At 40.5% G+C, this 22,727-nt stretch overlaps 1 protein-coding gene across 6 annotated transcripts; it reads left to right on the forward strand.

The window, feature by feature from the left end:
• Positions 1-2,160: 2,160 nt before the first annotated feature.
• Positions 2,161-21,866, forward strand: LOC116250150 (ubiquitin-like domain-containing protein CIP73). Of its 6 annotated transcripts, none has more exons than XM_031623600.2 (16): positions 2,161-2,338; positions 3,246-3,384; positions 4,523-4,640; positions 5,203-5,310; positions 11,222-11,343; positions 11,493-11,564; positions 11,692-11,865; positions 12,034-12,103; positions 12,197-12,375; positions 12,658-12,822; positions 12,908-12,979; positions 13,105-13,237; positions 13,306-13,764; positions 20,367-20,860; positions 21,262-21,353; positions 21,434-21,866. In XM_031623600.2, the coding sequence occupies exons 2-16, from the start codon at positions 3,256-3,258 to the stop codon at positions 21,444-21,446; spliced, it is 2,400 nt and encodes a 799-aa protein (XP_031479460.1). In that variant the 5' UTR covers positions 2,161-2,338; positions 3,246-3,255; the 3' UTR covers positions 21,447-21,866. The 6 variants fall into 6 exon arrangements, with proteins under 6 accessions (XP_031479460.1, XP_031479459.1, XP_031479455.1 ...); XM_031623599.2 differs by having other exon boundaries at positions 3,249-3,384; XM_031623595.2 differs by lacking the exon at positions 2,161-2,338 and having other exon boundaries at positions 21,441-21,866.
• The last annotated feature ends 861 nt before the right edge of the window (positions 21,867-22,727 follow it).

Below are 22,727 nucleotides of genomic sequence, written 5' to 3' on the forward strand. Positions count from 1 at the left end.
GGGTTCGACCAGCTCAGGCCTGGTTCGAAGCCAGCTCGAGTGTGAGCAGCCTTACTCCCTAGTTGCACTACACCCCTTTACTTATCTCCGCAACTACTGACTTTCCTACCAACATTTTTCCCAAAACTATTCTGCTAAGGGGCAGAACCTTCAAAAAATCAAGCGCTAAGAGCCATGTTACTAACATGCAATGCACTAATATGTAAACAACCAATGTTATGTGGGTTTGAGTGGTCAATTGCCCACACAAAGCCACATGTGCCATCCTGCTCAAGCCATGCATGCATGCCTTCGGTGATAATAAGCGTGGCCTGCAGGTTGAAAATGGTTAAGAGATTCATGCAATTACATTTCCATGCCCGACATACTCGGGCTGTTCCTCAATGTAATATTCCCTTCTCAAAGGCGCGGAATTTATTCGAATATGTGTTTTGAATTCATTGAAGGGGCACCCACGTATATTAACAGAGGAAATGTGTGAAAATGTTGACATGAAAATAAGAAAACATCGAGTGTAGGCAACTGCCCACATAAGCGCATATGTGGCTCCGCCACCATTCTTCTCTAATACTCAATGCTTCATAAATTAAATGATACACACATATTTGATCTCCAGTGTTTCGTTGATTAGGTGGTCAATTGCTTCACCTCCTCAACTATATGAACCGTTCATTTGAGTTTTCAATGTGATGTAAACTTGTCAGGACCAAATGTGTGGCCCATGTTGGTTGGTGACATATAAATATGTGGTGACCTCATCTTAGAAATCAGTGAAACACTTTTTTTTAAAAAAAAAAAAAATTCTTGTTTTAATGTTAGTTAGTTTTTGAAACGTTAAAAGCCAATAATGCATCAAAAACCTTTTTCCCCGTAATTAGATACAGTGGAAGTACTCAAAAGAGTTATAATAGTGCAATTGAAACTCATCTAAATGCACATACGCAGGTAAGCAAGTGTGTTATGCTTGAAATGGCCGTACCATTTTTTGAACTATACCATTTTTCAATGAAGATCCAAAGAACTGGCAGATTCAAATCAAATGAGAATCCTCTTTGAATTGGACCATACATGACAATGTTTGTGAAAAATTGACCCTCATGTCAAAAGATGCAGATGATCAGCTAAGTACATTAAGAGTGGGATCAAGGTGGGTTTTTTTTTCTTCTTCTTCTTCTTTGGCAGTTCATTGGATCTTCTGAATCTGATTTGGATCTGAGTCACATGCATTCATCTGGCTCAGTCTTGTGCAGCTCAGATTCTAACTTGACTACTAAAAACATCAAGTTATGATGATCACAAGAATGATGAACATTATTTAGCTGGATCCGAAGCACTAAACGGATCGACATGCGCGTTAAGATCGATCTGTGACTTTTGTATGACATCTAACCTGACTGACCCAGCTTAGCAAAGTGATTAATGCATGGTTTAAAGGATAAATGGGGATCTGTTCCTGCGAAACACTTTCCTATGAATTGAAAATCACATTAGCATGGAGGGAGCCCAAGGCATGATGGAAAATCCAGTGCTGTGAGGAATTTGAGATGAATTGGCAACTGCTTTTGCGATTGGCAGTTATCTAGATTTCCTGGATTTAGGATTCCCGCTTCAACAAGACCACTTTCCGTGATATCAAACACGTCCAAGATATCAAGCGTGGATTTGGTAAAGGATACTGTGCTGTTGTTGATTGATGGCGACCATTGATATAACTGAGATGAAGCTGGCACATATCTTCTATAATGCTTTAAAACAGCAAGCAGATCCAGATCCAAACCCAAACTTGAAATGTTTTGTGATGGATCCCGGTCTTGATCTGATTTCCAGACCTATAATTATTTTAAACTTATGCAATTTAAACAACACTTTGTCATGTGTTTTCCATAATCATATTCAAAAGACCACATAAATCAAGATTTTCATGTGGGAAATCATAATCCGAGAACACAAAAGTTCCTGCTGCTGGACGGAGAGAAAACGAATGCGATAAGATCTTAATCTGACCCGTTTCAGATCCGGGTCCGGTAAGAAGCCGACGCATTTTCATCCCGGATCTAATATAAGGGAGGAGAACCGGAACCGGGAGGCATCTATCGAAAGATCTGATTCGCCAATCTTGCCTACTTTGCACGGTGCGATTTAATAATTCAAATCTTGGATTTGAACAGAAAAAATTGAAAAACATTTTGCAGTGTACCGATTGGGGTTTGAGAGAGGGGAGGGTTGAAAGGGGTTTGGAAGAGATACGATCAAGAATCCCCTTCTCTCTCTCTTTCTCTCTCCGTTTCTTGATTCGTGGGACTCGTTGAATTGTCGGAAACTCACTTCTCTCTCTCAGGCATCTTTCTTTCTCTGTCTCTCCCTCTCTCGATTGCGTATGCATATTGGCTGTAGTCTCTTTATTTCCTTTATCATTGGAGCGCATTCGCGTGTTGGGTAAAGCGATTTCTTGTCCCTGAATGAATTTCTTTTCATGTTTGGTCGTCGGGGGTGTTAGTTTTTTTTATCTTATCTCGTTGAAATGGGTTTTGTAAGACGAGGATTATGGGGTAACTTGGAGCACGGGTCATGGATTTTTCTCATACGGATTTGTCGGTGGTTCAGAGGATTAGTTCTTACAATTCCTTCTCGAGCTGTAGCCTTGGGATTTTGGGGTTTTCCGGTTCGGAGTGGACGTGTGTTGTTGTTATCATCAAGCGTTTCGGAGATGCTGCAAGGCTATTTATTTTTCCCGCCTTTTCTTGCGCACCATGAATGGTCAGTTTCGTGTTATTATAGGATCGGCTATACTTGAGTATTTCTGTGAAACTGTAAATATGCCCGCTCCAATGCGTATACGCAATACGCTCGTCGGCTCCTTTCGTCCAATTTTAGTCGGCACGGTAACTATCGTAACATTGCCTGGGGAAATATTTGCGGGCTATTTCTTGCTTGTCTTTAATGCTGTGTATGCTTGATCCTGTGTTACTTATTCTAGTGGCACACTGCTCATGTTGGTGACTAAACAAAGGCAGGGACGGTTTCGTTGATGACACTACAAATGTGTTGTTCTCTTAAGGATTAGAAAGGGAACGAGGGAGTTATATGATGTCCTTATGCTTCAGCTATATTCAAGTTGGATTTTATACTGCTAATTGAATCCCTCTTGTCACGCTTAAATTGGCTTTCGGATATCTGCTTGTTTAGCTTGTTGGTTGCCTTAATTGAATCGTTTGTTTCTTCTTACTTCGTTATTTTCATTTCAGCAGGAGAAGGATGGGATCTCACGGAACCGACGAAGTCATGATACCAAGCGAGATGGAGCCGAATTGCTCAGAGGCCATTGTGGAGATAAAGATAAAAACTTTGGATTCTCAAACATACACTTTACGTGTCAACAAATATGTAACAAAGTTCTTCCTTTTGTTATTTTCAGAATAGCAGCGCCATATGTTTCATTTATTTACATATTTTTTTGGCATATAAACATTTCGATATTAGGTTGTTTTCTTGAATGGCCAATTCGATAAAATTTTGCATTCAAACAATTGCTTAGATGTTAAGCAAGGCCCATGTTCATGTCTGTTTGAGTTTTTTATTTCTTATTTCTTCCCTGTACAAGTTCAATGGCATTGTTATTAGTGAAAATTGGATCACTGTTTCCCGTTAGTTCATTTGCTTGACTTCTACAGCAAGCACACAGAGTGCACACGCTTTCCCCCTCGAGTACATTTGAGGCCTATATACTTCTAACAGTGTATGTATTGTGCTTCCAATTGTAGGTTTAGGGATGAATACTTAAGAAGTCAGTTTACACTTTACATATCAAGCATGATAGGGCATGGCCCTGTTAACTTCAGGAACTGGAGTTACTATGGTATTTCATCATTGTAAGATTGTGGTGGAAAGAGTATATATGAAAAAACATGCTTTCTGCTATAGAGCTACTGAACAATATAATGGAAAAACTGCTATACAAACAACACAAGCAGGAGTGCAAGAAGACGAACTATGCTTCTTGAACTGCTGAAGGGTTATAGTACTATGCCCCCTAGATGATTAGGCCAGGTTAAAATGGGTGCTCCATCAATTGTGGTTTTTGTGAAATATGGCTGCCTTTTGAATTTTGACAATTAATAGGATCAAGCTCTTCATCCAGCCAAAGGACTAGTAGGCTATCCCTTGTTAGTCATAAGCTCCACAAGGGGAAAAGTTCTTATCACTTTCTGTGACTAGTGTTTTCTGCAGGATTTCATTTTCAGTAACAGATTCCAAGGCTGCAATGTGAATTTCACTTCTTTGTCTAATTTTATTGCATGTTAATGCAATACATTATTTGGCATGTCGTTGTTGCTAAATGCATTGCTTGTTTATCAGATCCCAAATTGATGTCCACATACTTTGCTAATAGTATTTTTTTTATCGAGTATATATTAAAGCTATTTTTGCCTTGTCACTCTCGTTGCTGCACTATCATAACCCACATGTTATATTGCAGACATTTAGCGATTATGACTCTCTCTCTCCCTTTTCTCTGCTATAGATGCCAGTGCCAGCTTTGAAGGAACAGATAGCAACCGTAACAGGTGTATTGTCAGAACAGCAGCGTCTTATATGCCGTGGGAAGGTTTTGAAGGATGACCAGCTTCTTTCAGCTTATCGTATCCTTTTTGTTATTATGCATTTTTTTTAAAATCAAGTTTCTTTTTTCTCCTTGAGCATACCATTTTGACTACCTAGTTTGATTTCAAATGATAACCTGTTTTGGTTAATGCATCATGATTTTACTTTCTGGACTTCAGGGGATTATCCAGGTTCTCTTTTGAGAATGTAAATTCTAGGCAGAGATAAACCAAGTTTTAAGTGAGAAACATTGTACACTTCTACTTTAGCAAAATTTACTTATTAGACTCTTTTTCTCCCACATTGTGCAATAGTTAGAACGTTTTCTTTTCCAAAAACTAAAAAGATAGGCTTTCCTCTGGATCAAGGTTTCATGTCTTACATGTTGATCAGTTAAGTAGTAGATACTGTACCTTTCGGGGATTAAGCTGGCTTTAGGATCTATTAATTCTTATATATGACTGTAGTGTTTGCCTTTTGTGTGTGCATGCGTGGAGGGAGGGAGGGAGAGAGAGAGAGAGAGAGAGAGAGAGAGAGAGAGAGTCTGTTCTTTTATTTTTCTTGCTATAACTTTATGTTCAATTCTGTAACTCTTTTTAGATGTAGAAGATGGCCATACATTGCACCTAGTTGTTCGACAGCCTTTTCATTCATCATCAACATCTGGGGCTGGCTCAACTGGACCTGAGAGGATGCCGAATCAATCAGGTTTGATTTCTTGATTTGTTCTCATTTTTAAATCATCCTTGATCTTTTTGGGTGTGTTAACTGCTGCACGTGATGTGGATTTTGCTATGTGTTTGATTGAGGTATTTGACGTGTTTCATAATTCATATGATTGTGTAACACTTTCCATGTTTTGCTAATTGGCTCCATGAGTATTGGTTGCTACTTGGCCCTATGAGCATCATTACCATGGGACTGGCAGACAGTACATCTATGTGTTGTTTCTTTGGACATCATTATTTTTCAAGCTCTAGATCCATCTTCTCTTGCTTCCTAAGCTTGAATGGTTGTACCGGACCAAGTGGCTAGCTGATTGGACTAATCTCTTTATTGATCATCTACTTAGTTCAAAGATTGTGAGAACCATTGGTTGAAACTTGACCTTGTCAAAGTGGTCAATGTTAAAAAAGCTCGACTTGCAATTTTTATTGATCTTGAATCAGTTGAGTTCCTAGTTCTGATCACTATCATTTCTAATTTATGAAACCATTTTTATCAAAGTGCTTTTTGTTATATTAGGTGTCATTTCAAAAGGTGATTGGTGATCCCTTTAAGTTTTACTTTCCCTCTTGAATTTGGAATTCATAAGATTCTAGGAAATTGGAAACCTCTGTTGATTGTGGATCTTGATTGGGGCACTGCCACTTTTGAGTCTGTTGTTGTAACCTTGAGTATCTAAGCTCTACCAAAGCTTCAGAAATGGTTGTAGCATTAGTTGTTCAATCTTTGGTTCATTTGATATAAACATTGTACCTCATGCGGCATAAGAGGAACAGTTTCTTACCTCTACAGTGTAAACATGATGAACTACCCAGCTAGATTTACCTAAGTTACATGATGTATATTTGAAGAATAGGTGGTTGTAAGCCAGAGATTTTACAAAATGACAGGAAGATGAAGTTTAAACTTTATCAAAGGCAGCATGGTTAGGGAAGTGAAGAATGAATTGATGATTGTTGAAAACTATAGAACAAACTTATCTTTCTTCATTTTGATCTCGCTTTGGGATTAGAACAATTTGGCATGAAATTGTACACCTGCAGTTGCACTCTGTGGTTTATTGGTTATGAGCATTGAGAGTAACACATCTGAATGCAGCTTGTGTAAATAGAAGGTGTAATGGATGCAAATTTAAAATAAAAGATTCATAGGTGTTATTTTCAATTTTAAGTTTGTATATGTCATTATGTCTATGTACTGACTGATTTTGTTCCCTGAAGATATAAGGGAGGCATGTAGGTGAAACCAGGTAAACAGGCTACTCAGTGAGGCCTAGTGTGTGGATGTTAGCTAGGTTTTCTTTAAACAAGCCTTCTTCAGTTCATCCATGCATTGCTGTTGAACTAGGAATAATGGTTTTGAGTCAAGTAAGTTAGTAACATTCCCCACCCCACCCCCAAAAAAAAAAAAAACAAAAACCCAGCCAAATATAAAAGGAAGAAAAGGAAAAAGGTCATCAACTGTCACACCCCGACCTTTTTGACACTCAAACATTTTTTTTTTTTTTAACATCCAACATCGAGGTGTGACTACACAATAGTTCAAAAAGGAATGAGCCAAGCAATTCAAAACAATGGGGCAAGCTTTCCATTATATAGCATTTCAATTCAATTGTACATTTGACAAAAATGCCCCAAAATCGCAACATCGATGCCTCATCAAAACAAGGCATCAGTAAAACCAAAAACCCGACGCGCCGGCAGTACAAGGACAAAACAAAACCCAAAACCTCCCCAGTAGGACGTGAGTGTAGCCATCTGCTCAGCCTGCTGCCCCGGGTACACCAAAACCTGAAAAAAAAAAGGAAACAACTGAAGGCTTAGCCTTCGCAGTATGGCAACAAGCCAGAAAAATGCCAAACCCTCTCAAGTAAGGCTCAAATAAAGGGACAAATATCAACCCATCTATCGTCATGTCGCGTCTGAGTGCGACACGTAAAAGCCACTTGGTGGCCACACTAACACAACATCAGTCACATGCGAAGCATGCTTAAACATAACACTTGCATTCATATCAATCACATATACGTCAGTCACATGCATTCTGTCAAACACTTTGCATTTTCATTAACTTTAGTGCATTCACAGTTCCTGTGGGTGCAACACAGGCACGTGCACACCGCGGGCGGCCTACAGCCGAGAGACAACCCCCGTGGTGGCCCATAACAGTATGGATCCATTTCACCCGCTGCAGCGGTAGAGCACTCATCCCTGGATGTGTGACGTCCAAGGTGAGATACTCAGCCTTCCCTAGGACACCCAGGTTGGGAAGGCAGGAGCCCAACGCTCCAAGCACAACACACAACAGAACCCTGGGGCCTTGCACCGCCTGCACATCTGAATGCAGCTTGTGTAAATAGAAGGTGTAATGGATGCAAATTTAAAATAAAAGATTCATAGGTGTTATTTTCAATTTTAAGTTTGTATATGTCATTATGTCTATGTACTGACTGATTTTGTTCCCTGAAGATATAAGGGAGGCATGTAGGTGAAACCAGGTAAACAGGCTACTCAGTGAGGCCTAGTGTGTGGATGTTAGCTAGGTTTTCTTTAAACAAGCCTTCTTCAGTTCATCCATGCATTGCTGTTGAACTAGGAATAATGGTTTTGAGTCAAGTAAGTTAGTAACATTCCCCACCCCACCCCCAAAAAAAAAAAAAACAAAAACCCAGCCAAATATAAAAGGAAGAAAAGGAAAAAGGTCATCAACTGTCACACCCCGACCTTTTTGACACTCAAACATTTTTTTTTTTTTTAACATCCAACATCGAGGTGTGACTACACAATAGTTCAAAAAGGAATGAGCCAAGCAATTCAAAACAATGGGGCAAGCTTTCCATTATATAGCATTTCAATTCAATTGTACATTTGACAAAAATGCCCCAAAATCGCAACATCGATGCCTCATCAAAACAAGGCATCAGTAAAACCAAAAACCCGACGCGCCGGCACTACAAGGACAAAACAAAACCCAAAACCTCCCCAGTAGGACGTGAGTGTAGCCATCTGCTCAGCCTGCTGCCCCGGGTACACCAAAACCTGAAAAAAAAAAGGAAACAACTGAAGGCTTAGCCTTCGCAGTATGGCAACAAGCCAGAAAAATGCCAAACCCTCTCAAGTAAGGCTCAAATAAAGGGACAAATATCAACCCATCTATCGTCATGTCGCGTCTGAGTGCGACACGTAAAAGCCACTTGGTGGCCACACTAACACAACATCAGTCACATGCGAAGCATGCTTAAACATAACACTTGCATTCATATCAATCACATATACGTCAGTCACATGCATTCTGTCAAACACTTTGCATTTTCATTAACTTTAGTGCATTCACAGTTCCTGTGGGTGCAACACAGGCACGTGCACACCGCGGGCGGCCTACAGCCGAGAGACAACCCCCGTGGTGGCCCATAACAGTATGGATCCATTTCACCCGCTGCAGCGGTAGAGCACTCATCCCTGGATGTGTGACGTCCAAGGTGAGATACTCAGCCTTCCCTAGGACACCCAGGTTGGGAAGGCAGGAGCCCAACGCTCCAAGCACAACACACAACAGAACCCTGGGGCCTTGCACCGCCTGCGCTCTGACAGGCGAGACCAGTGGCAATCAAGGGGGACGTCTCCCAAACACATAGCCACATCCCACTGGCCTCTCATCTCTTAGTTATTCATTCTTATCGTTACAGTTACACATTCACAAGAAGACTGGCTAACACACGAGGTTAGTACACTTCCCGAGTGCACCCACACCTCCGATTACCTCCACATGAGGTCTATACATACAGTAACAGTCATTGCTAGCCGTCATACCATACGGGTACAACTACCCTCCAAACATCCATTTGCATCGTTGCCCATGGCAATGCATATGCAACAACATACACATTTATATCAATCATCACATCAATCATGTCAATCACCTCTTTGAAAAACATAGCCAATCCACAGAGAGTAGTCCCGATCTGCGGTTGGCTCGTAGCTGTCCTATGCAGTTATCATTTTATGATGCTTTCTAATGCACAATTGGGGTCGAGGAGACACTCGACTCGATACCCCACCTCATCTGTCCTAAACAGATATCAATTCTAGCATGCACATGCCAATGCGTAACATTTTTAAATCGAATGACTAATAATCTTTCTAACACATTCATATCACGTAAGCAACATACACATACTCAATCACAAAACCGTCAATCAATTAACATCACAATCCTAGGATCCCTTGATCCTAGGAGCACCCAATCACACAATTGCCCCAGGCAGGAATTTGCCTGGAAAGTTGCCATACCTGTGGTGCGCTCACCAAATTCTTCAAAATGCCTCAAGCTTCGAACTCAAGGTCGACGGGATGAGCCCGGTGCACCTGCAAACATAAACAAGAATAAGGTTTCTACTAGATTCCTACACCAATCAAACAGAAATGAACAGATACAAAAATAGAATCCTTGAGGCACGTGACAGCGCCTCAAGAGGGCATCGACAGGTAGTGTCGACCAACGGGCTCTCCACAAGGCCTCCTCCTTTACGTCTTGACGTTGCCTTGAATTATCAAGGCCTTCAACCATCAATCAAACCGTCACTAAATCCTTCCTCAATAACGTTCTTTAAGTAAGACATCAACCTCAAGTCACATCCCAAAACGCATATATCCCTAATTAACTTCATGATACACCCGTTCACCGAAGTCTGCGCTACACTCCCTAAGACGGTTCCAAAACTTCCCCGCAACCTCACAATCTCTACCATGTTTCCTTAAAGCTTCGAAACTTAATCCATCATGCTAAAACGATCATTAAGTACATGAATCATCACTTTCCAACGCAAATCCTAAGTTTCTCCCAAAAACAAAATTACTAACATGCGTCCCAAAATCATCAATTCTAAGCTCTAGCATGCTCGAACCATAATTATACATGCTCTAAAAGATAAATACTCATCATTTTGAGCTTGATTAGGTATTGCTCACCCCAAACAAGCGTCCAAACTGCTACAACCCTTCTAGCAACCACTTCACACGTCCGATCAAGTGCCAATGCTCGAGATTGCCTGCTGTCGCTGCTCACTACACACCCTACTAGCAGGTAAGAGGGGAAAAACGTCCCCAAAACTGCAAACCAACCCCAAACGCCCAAAAAGTTTAACACAACTCTGTTGCTAGGAAAGACCCACGGTAGTAGTTGGGAAAAAAAACTGAAATAAACAAAGGAAAGGGACGCTGGCAGAGAGGAGAGACAGAGAGAGGAAGGGTTCGGTCAAGGGGGAAAACAGCCGTGGGGTGAGAAGAGAGAGAAAGAGCAGGCGGGGGAGTGCGGGTGAGTGAGAAGAGGGTCGAGCGGTAGAGAACCAGCGGAAAGAGGGGAAAGAAAATGGCGAGAGAGAAGAAGAGGGGACGTGCGGCAGAGAGCAAAACAGACAAAAGGGCATGAGTGGCAGAGCAAGAAAAATCGCACGAGAGAGAGAGGGTTTACCCAGCAGCCGCCGCCGCCGCTGCCACCTCCGTCGCCGTCGCCGTCGCCGTCGCCGTTCCAGCCACCACCACCCGACCGTCACTCTCCTCCCTCTGCGCTGCCACAGGAGACCACCGGAGACAACGAAGAAGGAAGGGAAAGGCGAGGGAGAAGGGCCTCGCGTCGGGCCCTTACGCGAGTGGGGGTCGGTTCCGGGTCTGGACCCTAGCTCGACCCGACCCGTCGAACCAACGAGCATTACATCAACTGTGTCTTTTAATTGGTTGCTTATTGCTTATATATTCCCACTTCCTTATTAGATATCCTGCTTTAGAAAAAAAATGCAAAGAAAGGAGGAAGTTTATATAATCAAGGTTTTGTTTACGATTGGTGGCTTGAAATGTTCGTAGCAGTTGAAAGGCTGGATTTGTAACTGTTTCTTTAGGTGCTGATCCTGTTGCAAGCTCCACACGTGGTCAAGGCAACACTGTAGCAGCTCACAGCGTGGTGCTTGGAACCTTTAACGTTTCTGATCAGGGAGATGCGGCTATGTCTGATGTCAACCGGGTAAGCTTCACCAATTTATGGTTCTCTGTGTGTGAAGAGTAGTGAGAACAGTTTGTGCAAAAGGTACTTAAAAATGCTATCACATATGTCATTGGTTTGGTCTAGTACATACTTTTACTCATTGCATATGTCATTGGTGTATGATGCAGTTTCTTTCTGCTGTGCTTACTTCTGTTGGACTTGTTAATCGAGGGGCAAGAAATGAAGAAAGTGATTCTGGGGTAATTCCATTTAATTGTCTTGTGAACTAATAATTAGTTATTGATTGTTGTTGCGGGTTTCCTGATTACCAAGTTAAATATGTTTTGGACAGCTATTTATGTTCTCAATGTCATTTAATTGTGTTAGCCGCAGGTCACTGGCCCTGAAAGGCGTGAAAGACTGGTGGGCACTACTGTTATGATGGACCCGGCTCCTCGTCATCAGCCTAGCTTGGCAACTTACAGGGCTCAGCTGGATTCCCTGCATGGTGGTGCATTTCGATTTCCAACATCTATGTCAGCAGGTCCTTTGCTGCCTCTGGTAAGTTATATGTTGTTGCATTCCTAAATCTCACTAAATGAGCATATTACCTCACGCCGGTATGTTTACTTTAGCTACTGCATACTGATCATTGCTATTGGAACTACTGTATTTGCCAGTTTGCCTAATGAAGAATTTTGTCATTTCTCCTTCACCTAAAATGTACAGGTTATCCCAGATTCTTTAACCACTCTTTCTCAGTATCTGCACAATATGAGGCAAGAGTTTAGCATCAATGGTATGTATTTCTTCATCACAGAATTGATAATTTGGTTAAGAAATGAATGGTGCATTCCTGATTAAGAAGATTGAAATATATGCTTATCTGCAGGCCAGGATCATGACATTAATCTGCCTGCTGGAGAAGCACACAATCTCGAATCACATAATCCAGATACTGTCGCACGAGCAGATTTAGTGCAAGGTGGACTGCCAACACCAGCCGCACTGGCTGAAGTTGCAACGTCGACGCGGCAGTTTCTCATTGAACAAGTTGGAGATTGTTTGTCTGTGAGTGATTCTATAATTTCTTTTCCCATGTTGGTTATGAGGTTATTTGGTTTAGTCATTCATAATTCAACAGACTTCTATTTCTCCATTTTTCTTAATTTTCTGAAAGATGGTTTAACTTTCTGCAAGCATTTGATATTATTTGATATAATACGGAAACTAACATAATCGATCATGCAGAAACACAGACATTCAATCATATAGAGACACTAATGTTAAAATAGGCATAATTAATTTACTGTGAACTGCAAATTTTACTCCTGAACCCTTTTTTGGCACCAGCAACTTGCAAGACAGTTACAAGAGGAAGCTAATGTAACGGATCCCATGGTGCGCACAAGCATTCAATCCAGTGCAATGAGGACAGGAGTTCTATTGCAAAATGCAGGGGCTCTGCTGCTTGAGCTTGGACGTGCAACAATGACACTGCGCATGGGGCAGACAACTGTAGGACTTTTCTCTTTTGTGTCTATTATGTCCATTTATGGTAGTTTACTAATACTTCTAGTTAATTCTATTGTTCTCTTGCCAGTCTGAAGCTGTTGTTAATGCTGGACCACCAGTTTTCATATCCACAACTGGTCCAAATCCTATCATGGTCCAGGTTTATCTATTAACTTCCACACTTCAAGTTGCTTGTTTCCTTGGCCTATCCTTGACTACATTTGTTGGAGTTTCACTTTGTGCATGCAGAACCTTGATTTTTTTTTTTTTTTTTGGTTGGTGCAGAGTCTCCCTTTTATTCCTGGAACTGGTTTTGGAACAATTCCCATGGGCATCATGCATCCAGGTCACGCTTTGGCAAATGGGGCACTTGGTACTGGTTTTGTTCCTCGAACTATCGACATAAGAATACGAACAGGTACAAATTCATTTCTATAAATCATCGTGCTGTTTTGCTATTTTTGTTTGAACAGTCTGGAATGTCAGGATCATCAGGCAGTGCTGACCAAGGTGAACATGCTGCTGGAACTCAAGTTGGGGCAAGCGATCAAGCAAGACCTACTGGTGGTGGAATTTCCATGCAAAACGTGTCACCCTCTTCAGGGTTTCCATCTGTGGCCACAGAATCTGGTGGAGTCCGGGTGGTTCCTGTTAGGACAGTAGTTGCAGCTGTGCCTGCTGCTGTCAGTCGTCCAGCATCTGATGCATCTAGTGGTGGAGCACTTGGAGTGTTCTATCCTCTCCTGGCAAGGATTCAGAACCTAGATCCAGGACATTTTAATGATGCCAGCAGGTCTACACGTGCTGGTGATCATCACAGAAATACTGAAACTGATGAACATCAGGTTTCTGAATCTTCCATACGATCCCAAAATGTCTATTCTGCAAGGGAGAACAGTTCCATCAATTTCTGTTCTAATGACACAGCACCTCAACATCAGGGTGGTAAGTATTTGTTTTGAACTTTCAGATTTTCCTTTATTCTTGAATATATAGGAGCCTATGTGAGGATATGTCTGTGTTTTGCCTTGTCCACTGTGTCCTTGTTAGTGAGATTGATGACTGCACCATTGCATGTGTGTGCATGTGATTTCACATTTTTTAGCAATATCATGTGGCGACTTACAAGTTACAACATATTTCTGGGGTGATTGTCACGGTATCATCACAATTCTATTACTACATATTTTTAAAATTTTTTATTTCGTAGAGAAATATCGCTCCCTTATCCTTTGTCTCTAAAACCCCTTTTTTTTTTTGGAAAAAGAAATTGCTAAATGCTAATTTTCTGGTATATATATTTATATTTGTGTGTGTGCGTGATGACATTCTGAAGACCTTGGATAGACCACCTTCTTCAAAAATGACGGAAATTTAGGGCCTCCTGCAATCTGCAGTCTGCTCCGGGCAGAGGAGAGTTGAACTCAATGTGACAGAAATCTAGTATCGATCCTTAATATTTTGATGCTCCATATTCCACTCTAAACTTCACAAAACTAAATTACATTTAAAATATTTTTCTTGTAAGAAAAATATGGCATCTCATTTCTGGTTCTATCTATTGGTTCTTGCATATACATGTATATGATGATTCAGTCTCCAGTATAGTCTTTGTTAAGAAATAAGATCCTTAGGAAGTTTTATAGAATATTAGATAGTGGTGGGGTTCCACTTATTAATTTCCTTATTTTTACTGCACTATTTTGTAATTTCTGATTTCCGCCCCTGATCCGTATTAAAACCGTGATTAGGGTTTTCTCTTTTCTGATGTATGATTATCTTGCTTCTTTCTCCTGGTTTTTGCATGGTATCAGAGCTGCATGTCCTTTCGAGTCTCTGATGCCATTCAGGTGTCTCCTCTCTATCAATCTTCTTCATCTTTTCTTCCTCTTCTCTCTTCTATCTAGCGTGGTTTCAGGCCAGTTTTTTTGTTTGAAGTCCTTTCTCCTTTCTCTTAAGGACAGGGATCTGATCATGTCTGCTTCAGTATGCTGAGGTGATCAGCAATCCTCGATCTTTGTCATTGTCGTGGCTGGTGGTGACTCATGCACATGTGGATATCATTGGCAGACTTGAGAACTTTAATGGAAAGTCATCAAATGCATCAGAATCATGCTCTATCTTAAAAGCTGTGGTGCAGAACAGAGTTTATTGCTGAGGTCGTCTCTTTATTCAGAGATTGTGGCAGATTACGTTGAGGTTGTGGTCGTCTTTTGGAGGAACAGATCTGATCGTCAGATCTGGTGAAGGTGCTGTCATGAACTTTGTGGTTAGATATTGTCGTCTGCTACTAAGAGTTTTTTTGGTGAGCATGTTGAATCAGGTATCTATGGATTGTCTTATGCTGAAATATGTCTAGGATCAGATTGGAAAATAGGTTGATGTAAGGTGAACTTTTCTCTCAGACGTCAGATTCCTGTGTGCCCTGGTGGTTTTTAATCAGTTGGATGGTCTTATTACCTTTTTTCCTGGAATGTGTGTTACCTCCTTTTGAGCGGCCTGTGATCTGGTTACATTGCTATCTGAATATATATATTGCTGGTTTATCTGGCCTGCACGTCTGATTCTCTCAGAAGCTGATTGATAAATATACATAATACCTTTCTGCATTCAACCATGGTGGAGATTAAGATAAGTGAAGGTGAACAGAAAACTGATTTGGCCACTGACTACAAGGCATTTGCTAATCCTTTTTCATATGGTACTTCTTTGAAACTGGATGATCATAATTGTGAAATCTAGTCGAGAATGTTTGTGATGTCTGTTTCAAGGCGTGATGTAAACACATTCTTATTGAAAGGAACCCAATGAGAAAACGGGGAAGTATGCAATGTGGACTGAGGACAATGATAATAGCTATGGCTTGGATCATGAATAATGTCCAGCTACTCATTGCAAGGTGAATTAGTGTATTTTACTACTGCCAAAAGGATGTGGGATGTTTTACATGATACTTATTCACATGACAAAAATATGAGTCATGTCTTGGAGGTGGAACAAGAAATTTGGCGTGCAGGAAGCTGATCAATATCTGGCACACTATTTTGCATCAGTGAGGTACGAGAGACTCAATTCCCTGCATCTGTCATGTTGTGATAAGCACAAGACTTATCAGGAGTAGATGATTGTTGCACGGTTTTTGTCTGGGCTTTCGTCTGCCTACTCCTGTAGATGTTTATGACAGATTGAATTGCCTTGCCTTCTCTCTACCTCAGTCCCAAGGCGATTCAAATTGTTTTGTCCTAGCTGTTATTCGAGGTGCATGTCTTAGTCATGGTTCTAGCATATCTACTCAAGGCAGAGGCCGTGGCCGTGGAAGTCGTGGATGTCTTCAATGTTCCTATTGTGGCAAACAAGGGCATCTTGAAGCCCGATGTTGGGATAAACACGGTCACCCTACCATAAGGTCTACAGTCCCTAGACGCCCTAATAAGACTATAGCTTAGGCTACATCCCCTAACACTAATCAAATGTCTACTTTGCAAGTTGAGTCCTTCACTCTTAGTCTCTCTCAAGTGGAGTATGATCAGGTTTTGGATCAGAAATCTACTTCTTCTGCTTTTGCTTCCATAGTTGTGATAGGTACAACACTTTCAACAAGTACTAAGAAACAAGATCAAGGTAAGTTGTGGATAATTGATTCAGGAGCGTCTTGTCATTTTTGTAGGGATTCTAAGATTTTTTCTACCCAGTTTTCTGTCTCTCCCTCTACACATGTTAAGTTGGTAGATCGAAGCTTGTCTCCTATTGTTGGACAAGGGGATGTATCTATTATTCCTAATCTACATATTAAAAATGTCATGCATATGCCAAAATTTCCTAAGAATCTTGTCCGTCAGCCGCCTCACACAAGAGTTACGTTGTAGAGTTACATGTGACCCTAGATCTTGTGTTCTTCTGGATTTGTCGACGGGGAGGAAGATTGGTGGAGGCCGTGAGGAAGGTGGCATCTATTATCTCTCCGAACCATTTGGAGCAGCAAATTCAAGTGAGAAATCACCCATTGTTGTCTAAGTTTTGTCATGTTATCCCTTAGATCTCCCGGGGCACTTCTTTCCTGTGTCAGGCGCATCAACTGGGCAAGTACCATCGTAGTCTTTTTCCTTACAGTTTGCAATTGTTGAGTCAGTGTCTTTTTAATCTTCTTCATGTAGATGTTTGAGGACCAAGTCGAGTTCCTAGTTGGTCCTAGTCTAGATACTATTTGAGTCTTGTTGATGAATTGTTAAGATTGACATAGGTTTTCTTAATAAAAGAGAGATGAATTTCCTTGTATCTTGAAAAAATTTATTATTGAAATGAAGACTCAATTTACTCTCTGTTTCTACAATGTTCATATTGATAATGTTGTTGAGTTCAAAACCTCTACTGCTCTTTTATAAAGAATATGGTATTCGGCCCCATTTTCTTCTGCCTATACATCTCAACAAAATGAGGTTGCTGAGAGAAAACATAGACAATTACTTGATGTTGTCAGGACTCTTACGCTTCGTTCCAATTTGTCTGCTTATCATTGGGGGGATGTTATTTTGACTTTGTGTTACTTGATTAACCACATGCCTTCATCTTCTATTGGGGATCAGATACCTATTCAGCTCTTCTACTCACATCGACCCCTATTCCAGTTGCCTCCTAAAGTGTTTGAATCTGTGTTTTTTGTTCACAAACTTGGGCCTAATCATGATAAACTTTTTGCCTAAGCCACCAAATGCATCTTGGGATATGCAAAACATCAAAAGAGATGCAAATGTTGTGATCCCACTACCAGAAAAGAGTATCTCAATGCAGATGTTACTTTCCATGAGTCTATTCTATATTATTCTACTCATAACAGTTGTCTAGTCTGATTTAAATGAGTCCTTTCTCATACCTATTCCTTCTTTTTTGTTGGAGTGTGTACTTGTTATATCTCCACCTCCTTCAGCATCCATGTTAACTAGATTCCAAGATCCTCCACTGGTGTACATACGTCATGGCACTGCCACCTATTTTCATGGATCTCCATCATCTCCTACTTTGAGGTAAGTCCTCTTGACAGTATTGAGGATGATATTTGTGTAGATGAGTCAATAGTTGATGATGACTTACCTATAGCCCTAAGGAAGGGCAGACGACATTGCACTTATCAGTTTTCACCCTATTTCTGAATTTGTCTCACTGGACAGACTTGGGCATAGCATGCAACGCTCTATTGCAGCTCTTTCTGCTACTCCTATTTCATTAAGTCACCAGCAGGCACTTCTTGATCCAAGTTAGAAATGGGCGATACAAGAAGAGATGAATGCACTGATTTCAGGAGACACATGGGAGCTTGTAGATCGTCCACCCAAGGCCGATATTGTGGGTTTCAACTTCAAGTGTGTATTTACTTTTAAGTACAAATCGAATGGTAGGTGCAAGGCACGTCTTGTTGGGAAGGGCTACACACAAATGTATGGTATGAGCTTTTTTCAGACTTTTTCACCTGTAGCCAGACTTGGAACTATCAAGTTAGTTATTTCTATTGTAGTTCAGTATGGGTGAACTATGGCACAATTCGATGTGAAGAATTGTATATATGCCACAACTTCTTGGGTTTGAATGACAGGGGGAAGTGTCACAAGGTGTGTAAATTGAAGAAGGTTATCTATGGTTTGAAATAATGACCTCGTGCGTGGTTCCACAAATTTTTTGATGTAATGTTCTATAGATCTCCATTTGATCATTCTTCTTCTAGGAAAAGTAGCTCTCGAGGCAAAGAAAGTCATGATTGTAACCATGGATGATATTATCTTGACAGGTGATAGCATTATCTTAGACAGGTGATAGCGAGCCTGGCATCCAGGACACTAAGAATTACTTACAGCCAAAGTTTGTTACTAAAGATTTGGGCCCTCTCAGATGAATCGAAGTTGCTAGGAACAAGAAAGTCATTGTGTTGTCACAAAGGAAGTATGTCATAGATCTTTTACAGGAGACATGTATGTTGGGTGCAAAATCTGCATCTATTTCTATGAAACCTAAAGTTCACCTCCATGATGAGCAATCAAAACATGTAGATAGTAAATCATATCGGTCTTTGATAGGTAAGCTCTTATATGTCATTGTCACAAGACCCGATATATCCTTGGTAGTTGGCAAGCTAAGCCAATCTATGGATAAACTGCAGAAAGTGCACTAGGATGCAATAATGATGGTGCTCAAATATTTAAAATCCTCTCTTGGAAAGGGCTTTCTATTCAAAAAGGGCTCCTCTCTTTATATCACGGCCCTTAGTGATGCTAATTGTTGCGAGATCTGTTGATGATAGAAAGTCTACCACTGTCGTTTGTGTCTTTGTTGGAGGAAACCTGATAGCTTGGAGGAGTAAGAAACATGTAGTAGTAGCGTGATCAAGTGCAAAATCTGAATATAAAGCTATGGTACAAATTGTCACTGAGTTGATGTGGATAAGGTCTGTGCTTGCATGTCTGGGAATTAAAGTTTCATTGCCTATGAAGATGATATGTAGTAATAAAGTTAGCTACATTACAGATAATCCTGTCTTTCATGAAAGAACTAAGATATTGAAGTTGACTGGCACTAAATCAGAGATATGGTTCCAATTGAGGTTATATCTATGGTTCATGTTTTAGAAGATAAGGTTACTGATGTGTTCACAAAATCTCTTCCAATTTCTGATTTCTCTAGATGTTATAACAAGCTGAGCATGGTTGAAATATATGCTCCAGCTTGAGGGGGGGTGTTAAGAAGTAAGATCATTAGGCAGTTTTATGGAGTATTAGATAGTTGTAAGGTTTTACTTATTAATTTTCTTATTTTTCGTGCACTATTTTGTAGTTTCTAATTTCCTCCCCTAAGCACTATGAAAACCATGATTAAGTTTTCTAATGTATGATTCTCTTTCTTCTTTTCTTGGTTTGTACCATTGTTACATATATCATGTACGGGTATTATATAGCAAGAAATTTATAGGGTATAATATGGCAAAGTTGTATATCTCAGGAATATCTCGGAAAAATCTCGGCAAATTTTTAAAAAATTTAAAACATTTAATAAATCCTGAAAATTATTAAAAGTAATAAAAATATGAAAAAACGCAAAAAAATGTATAATACGCTTTTTTTTTCACGTTTTATATGGCTGACTTGTTTTTTGCATATCATCTTTCTGGTGCTTAAAAGCAACAACCTTGTTTCTTATCCATCTCTGTCCCTGTACCTCATAGGTCCATATTGACTTCCAAACATCCTCTTATACGTGAGCTTGCAAATCCCCCAGAAAACTGCTGAATCCTTAAATCCACTGCCTTATCCATGTACTATTTTCTCATGCCATCCGTTAAGTAATGTATACATAATATGTGCCTTTCAGCAACCTTTGCCTTTTTTCTTACTTTTCCCATTCCTTGGTAGTGGATGGATGGTTAATTTAATGGTAGTAGACATCTGCATCTGTATGAACTATTTTGTTAGCTTTTAGAATTTTTTGCGCTTTGGCTTTGTGCAGCTTGCTAATAAACATTCTTCAGTGGATCTTATGGGTATCATGATGCTGGTCTATTGCAGCGTCCGCTTCCAATCCTTCAGAACCTTCTCAAGCAGTTCCTACCACAACTGCGTCTGATGTTCAAGCTGGAGCAAGTGCTCCCTCAGATGGTAATCAACAAGGCTATATGTCTGAGGCCTTTAGCAGATTTGATCAGTTCCTTCGCACTGTATTCTCTGGCAATCACATGCATAGCGGCACCGGAATTCCGGGCTTGAGCACTGGACTGCGGGAAACATTCCCACAAAATGAGCAATCAGGTGAAGCCTCAGGAATTCCACAAACAGATAGAGCATCAGGGACAGCCCTTGATCAAGGAATGTTTTTGTCTCAAGTGTTGCATCAGGCCATGCCATTCATACATCAACATCTGGCACAGGAGGCCAGCCCTCCTCTAGTCTCGGGTGCTTGTCATGAGACATCGACGAGTGCCAACACCACTATTGATACGCCAGCCAGTTCCTCGTCTGAAAATATCCAACGTCAACCTCCTGGAACAGATTCATCTCAACAGGTAAGGAGTTGTTCCTTTTGAAAATGTGTGGTGTTCAGTCTACCAACTGCAGTTCTGATTCCTGTAGAAAGCTTTTATCAAGATAGTTTTCTTGGATGTGGTACTGACTGACCTTTTCCAAATGTTAAAAGCTCAACCGAAAGAAAGCTGTTTGTTGCAAATCCTGCATTTTTTTCCCCTGAAAGAGAATATGAAAATATATGCTGGTTTGGTTGCCCTAGTGGTAGGCCTATTTAACCCAGATTCAGCCATGACATCAAATCAGGTTTACTTCAGTGCCTCAGCTACGGTAGTTGAACTCAGATATCCAACGTTGCAATAGTCCCAAATACTAAAAGCTCCCTCAGTCCCTTGTGTTATCTAACTTCAGGTGGTCTATGTTGACTTCCTAATTTATGCAGGTCGAAAGGAAGAGAACATGTGATGGTGCAGGCAATGACTTGCAGCATATTGATGGTCCTGATTCTAGTCCCCCTGATTGCAAGCGTCAGAGGTATATCTGGTATCCCTCTATTGAAATTTTATTTTACTCGATATGTCACATCTGATAATTGGTTCCAATGCGGGTTTTAGGAAACAGGAGTGATTGAGTGATGGACTACTCGGTTAGACATTTATGCTCGTGCATGAACATCAGCAAAAAGATCATTTAGTCGACGGCATGATTGAAGATTTTCAATCTCCTACAAGCATTCGGTCAGTTGACTGCCTGAATGATGGGTCCAATTATTATTCTGCTTGCTGATTCTTGTTCAAGTGACTGAAAAGTGCTTGATCAGCAAATCTTTCGGTCGGATCCCAGGCGGAATAAGATGTGTATATCCAGAAAAGGTGGACTGTTTCTGTATGTGGCGGATCAAGCACTGCTATTGAAGAGTTCTTTTTTCCTTGGCATGTTTCGTGCTCTATTATGGTGTAAATTTGGATGCGTCCTTTTCACCAGATTGTTTCACTTGATTACCTGTCAAGAGACTTTGCCTTATGGTACTATATACTTTACCGGTTATGTGCACTTGTTGCTGTGAAACGACCTTGAAATTCTCTTCTATTCTATTGCATTTAGGTGAGAGACTTCTCTGTTCGTACCTGAAATAGAGGATCCTTTATTCACTTTCAAAGGGAAACAAGTTTAGCTAGGGCTGGGCCAAGTTTGTGAGCCCGGCCCGACCCGGTTTAAATAAAAATATGTTTTTAATATAAATATAATTAATTATAATTATATGTATAATTATATATATTAAAAATAATATTCAAAAAGCTTATCGTGTCCAATTGTGCTGATTTGGGTCAGCCCGATAAGTTATTGGGTCAGTTTCTTTATTCCTGGCATCACGATCCCAGCCTTAAGTTTCACGCATAACTCAAAAAATGCCTCAACGATTAACTCAAACTTGAGGAACAAACTGAGTCCGGTAACCAAATTTACACTTAGTTTGGTATATCGGATCTAGTCGAGGATGTGAGATAATTAGTAATTAGTATTCCGTTCTCAATTCTGGCTATAAGCGTGTGTGATGCACTGGTTTGCCTGCACGGTGAGAGAATATTTGTCCATATCAAGCAGGTTGGGACTCTAACGACTCATTTGGTAAATGAAATAGTTTGTAACTATTGCATGAATCTGCTCTAAAAATTCATAAAGTACTTTGTAATGTGTTTCATAAATTTGCACCAAGTTTTAGGCCATATTTATGAAACAGTTACGTAATGTACTTTTTGCCAAACAGACCTTAACTGTTCTCTACAGCAGCACCGCTGTAATATATCCAATTCTCCTTTAATTATTTGAAACTTGCATTTAGAGATTAGAGAGGAGATGGCAAGGCAGAGGAACAGCGGCATCATTCTACTTGGACTTTGCTCCTCA

Source organism: Nymphaea colorata, chromosome 3 (assembly GCF_008831285.2).
Source record: "Nymphaea colorata isolate Beijing-Zhang1983 chromosome 3, ASM883128v2, whole genome shotgun sequence".
Taxonomy (NCBI): Eukaryota; Viridiplantae; Streptophyta; class Magnoliopsida; order Nymphaeales; family Nymphaeaceae; genus Nymphaea; species Nymphaea colorata.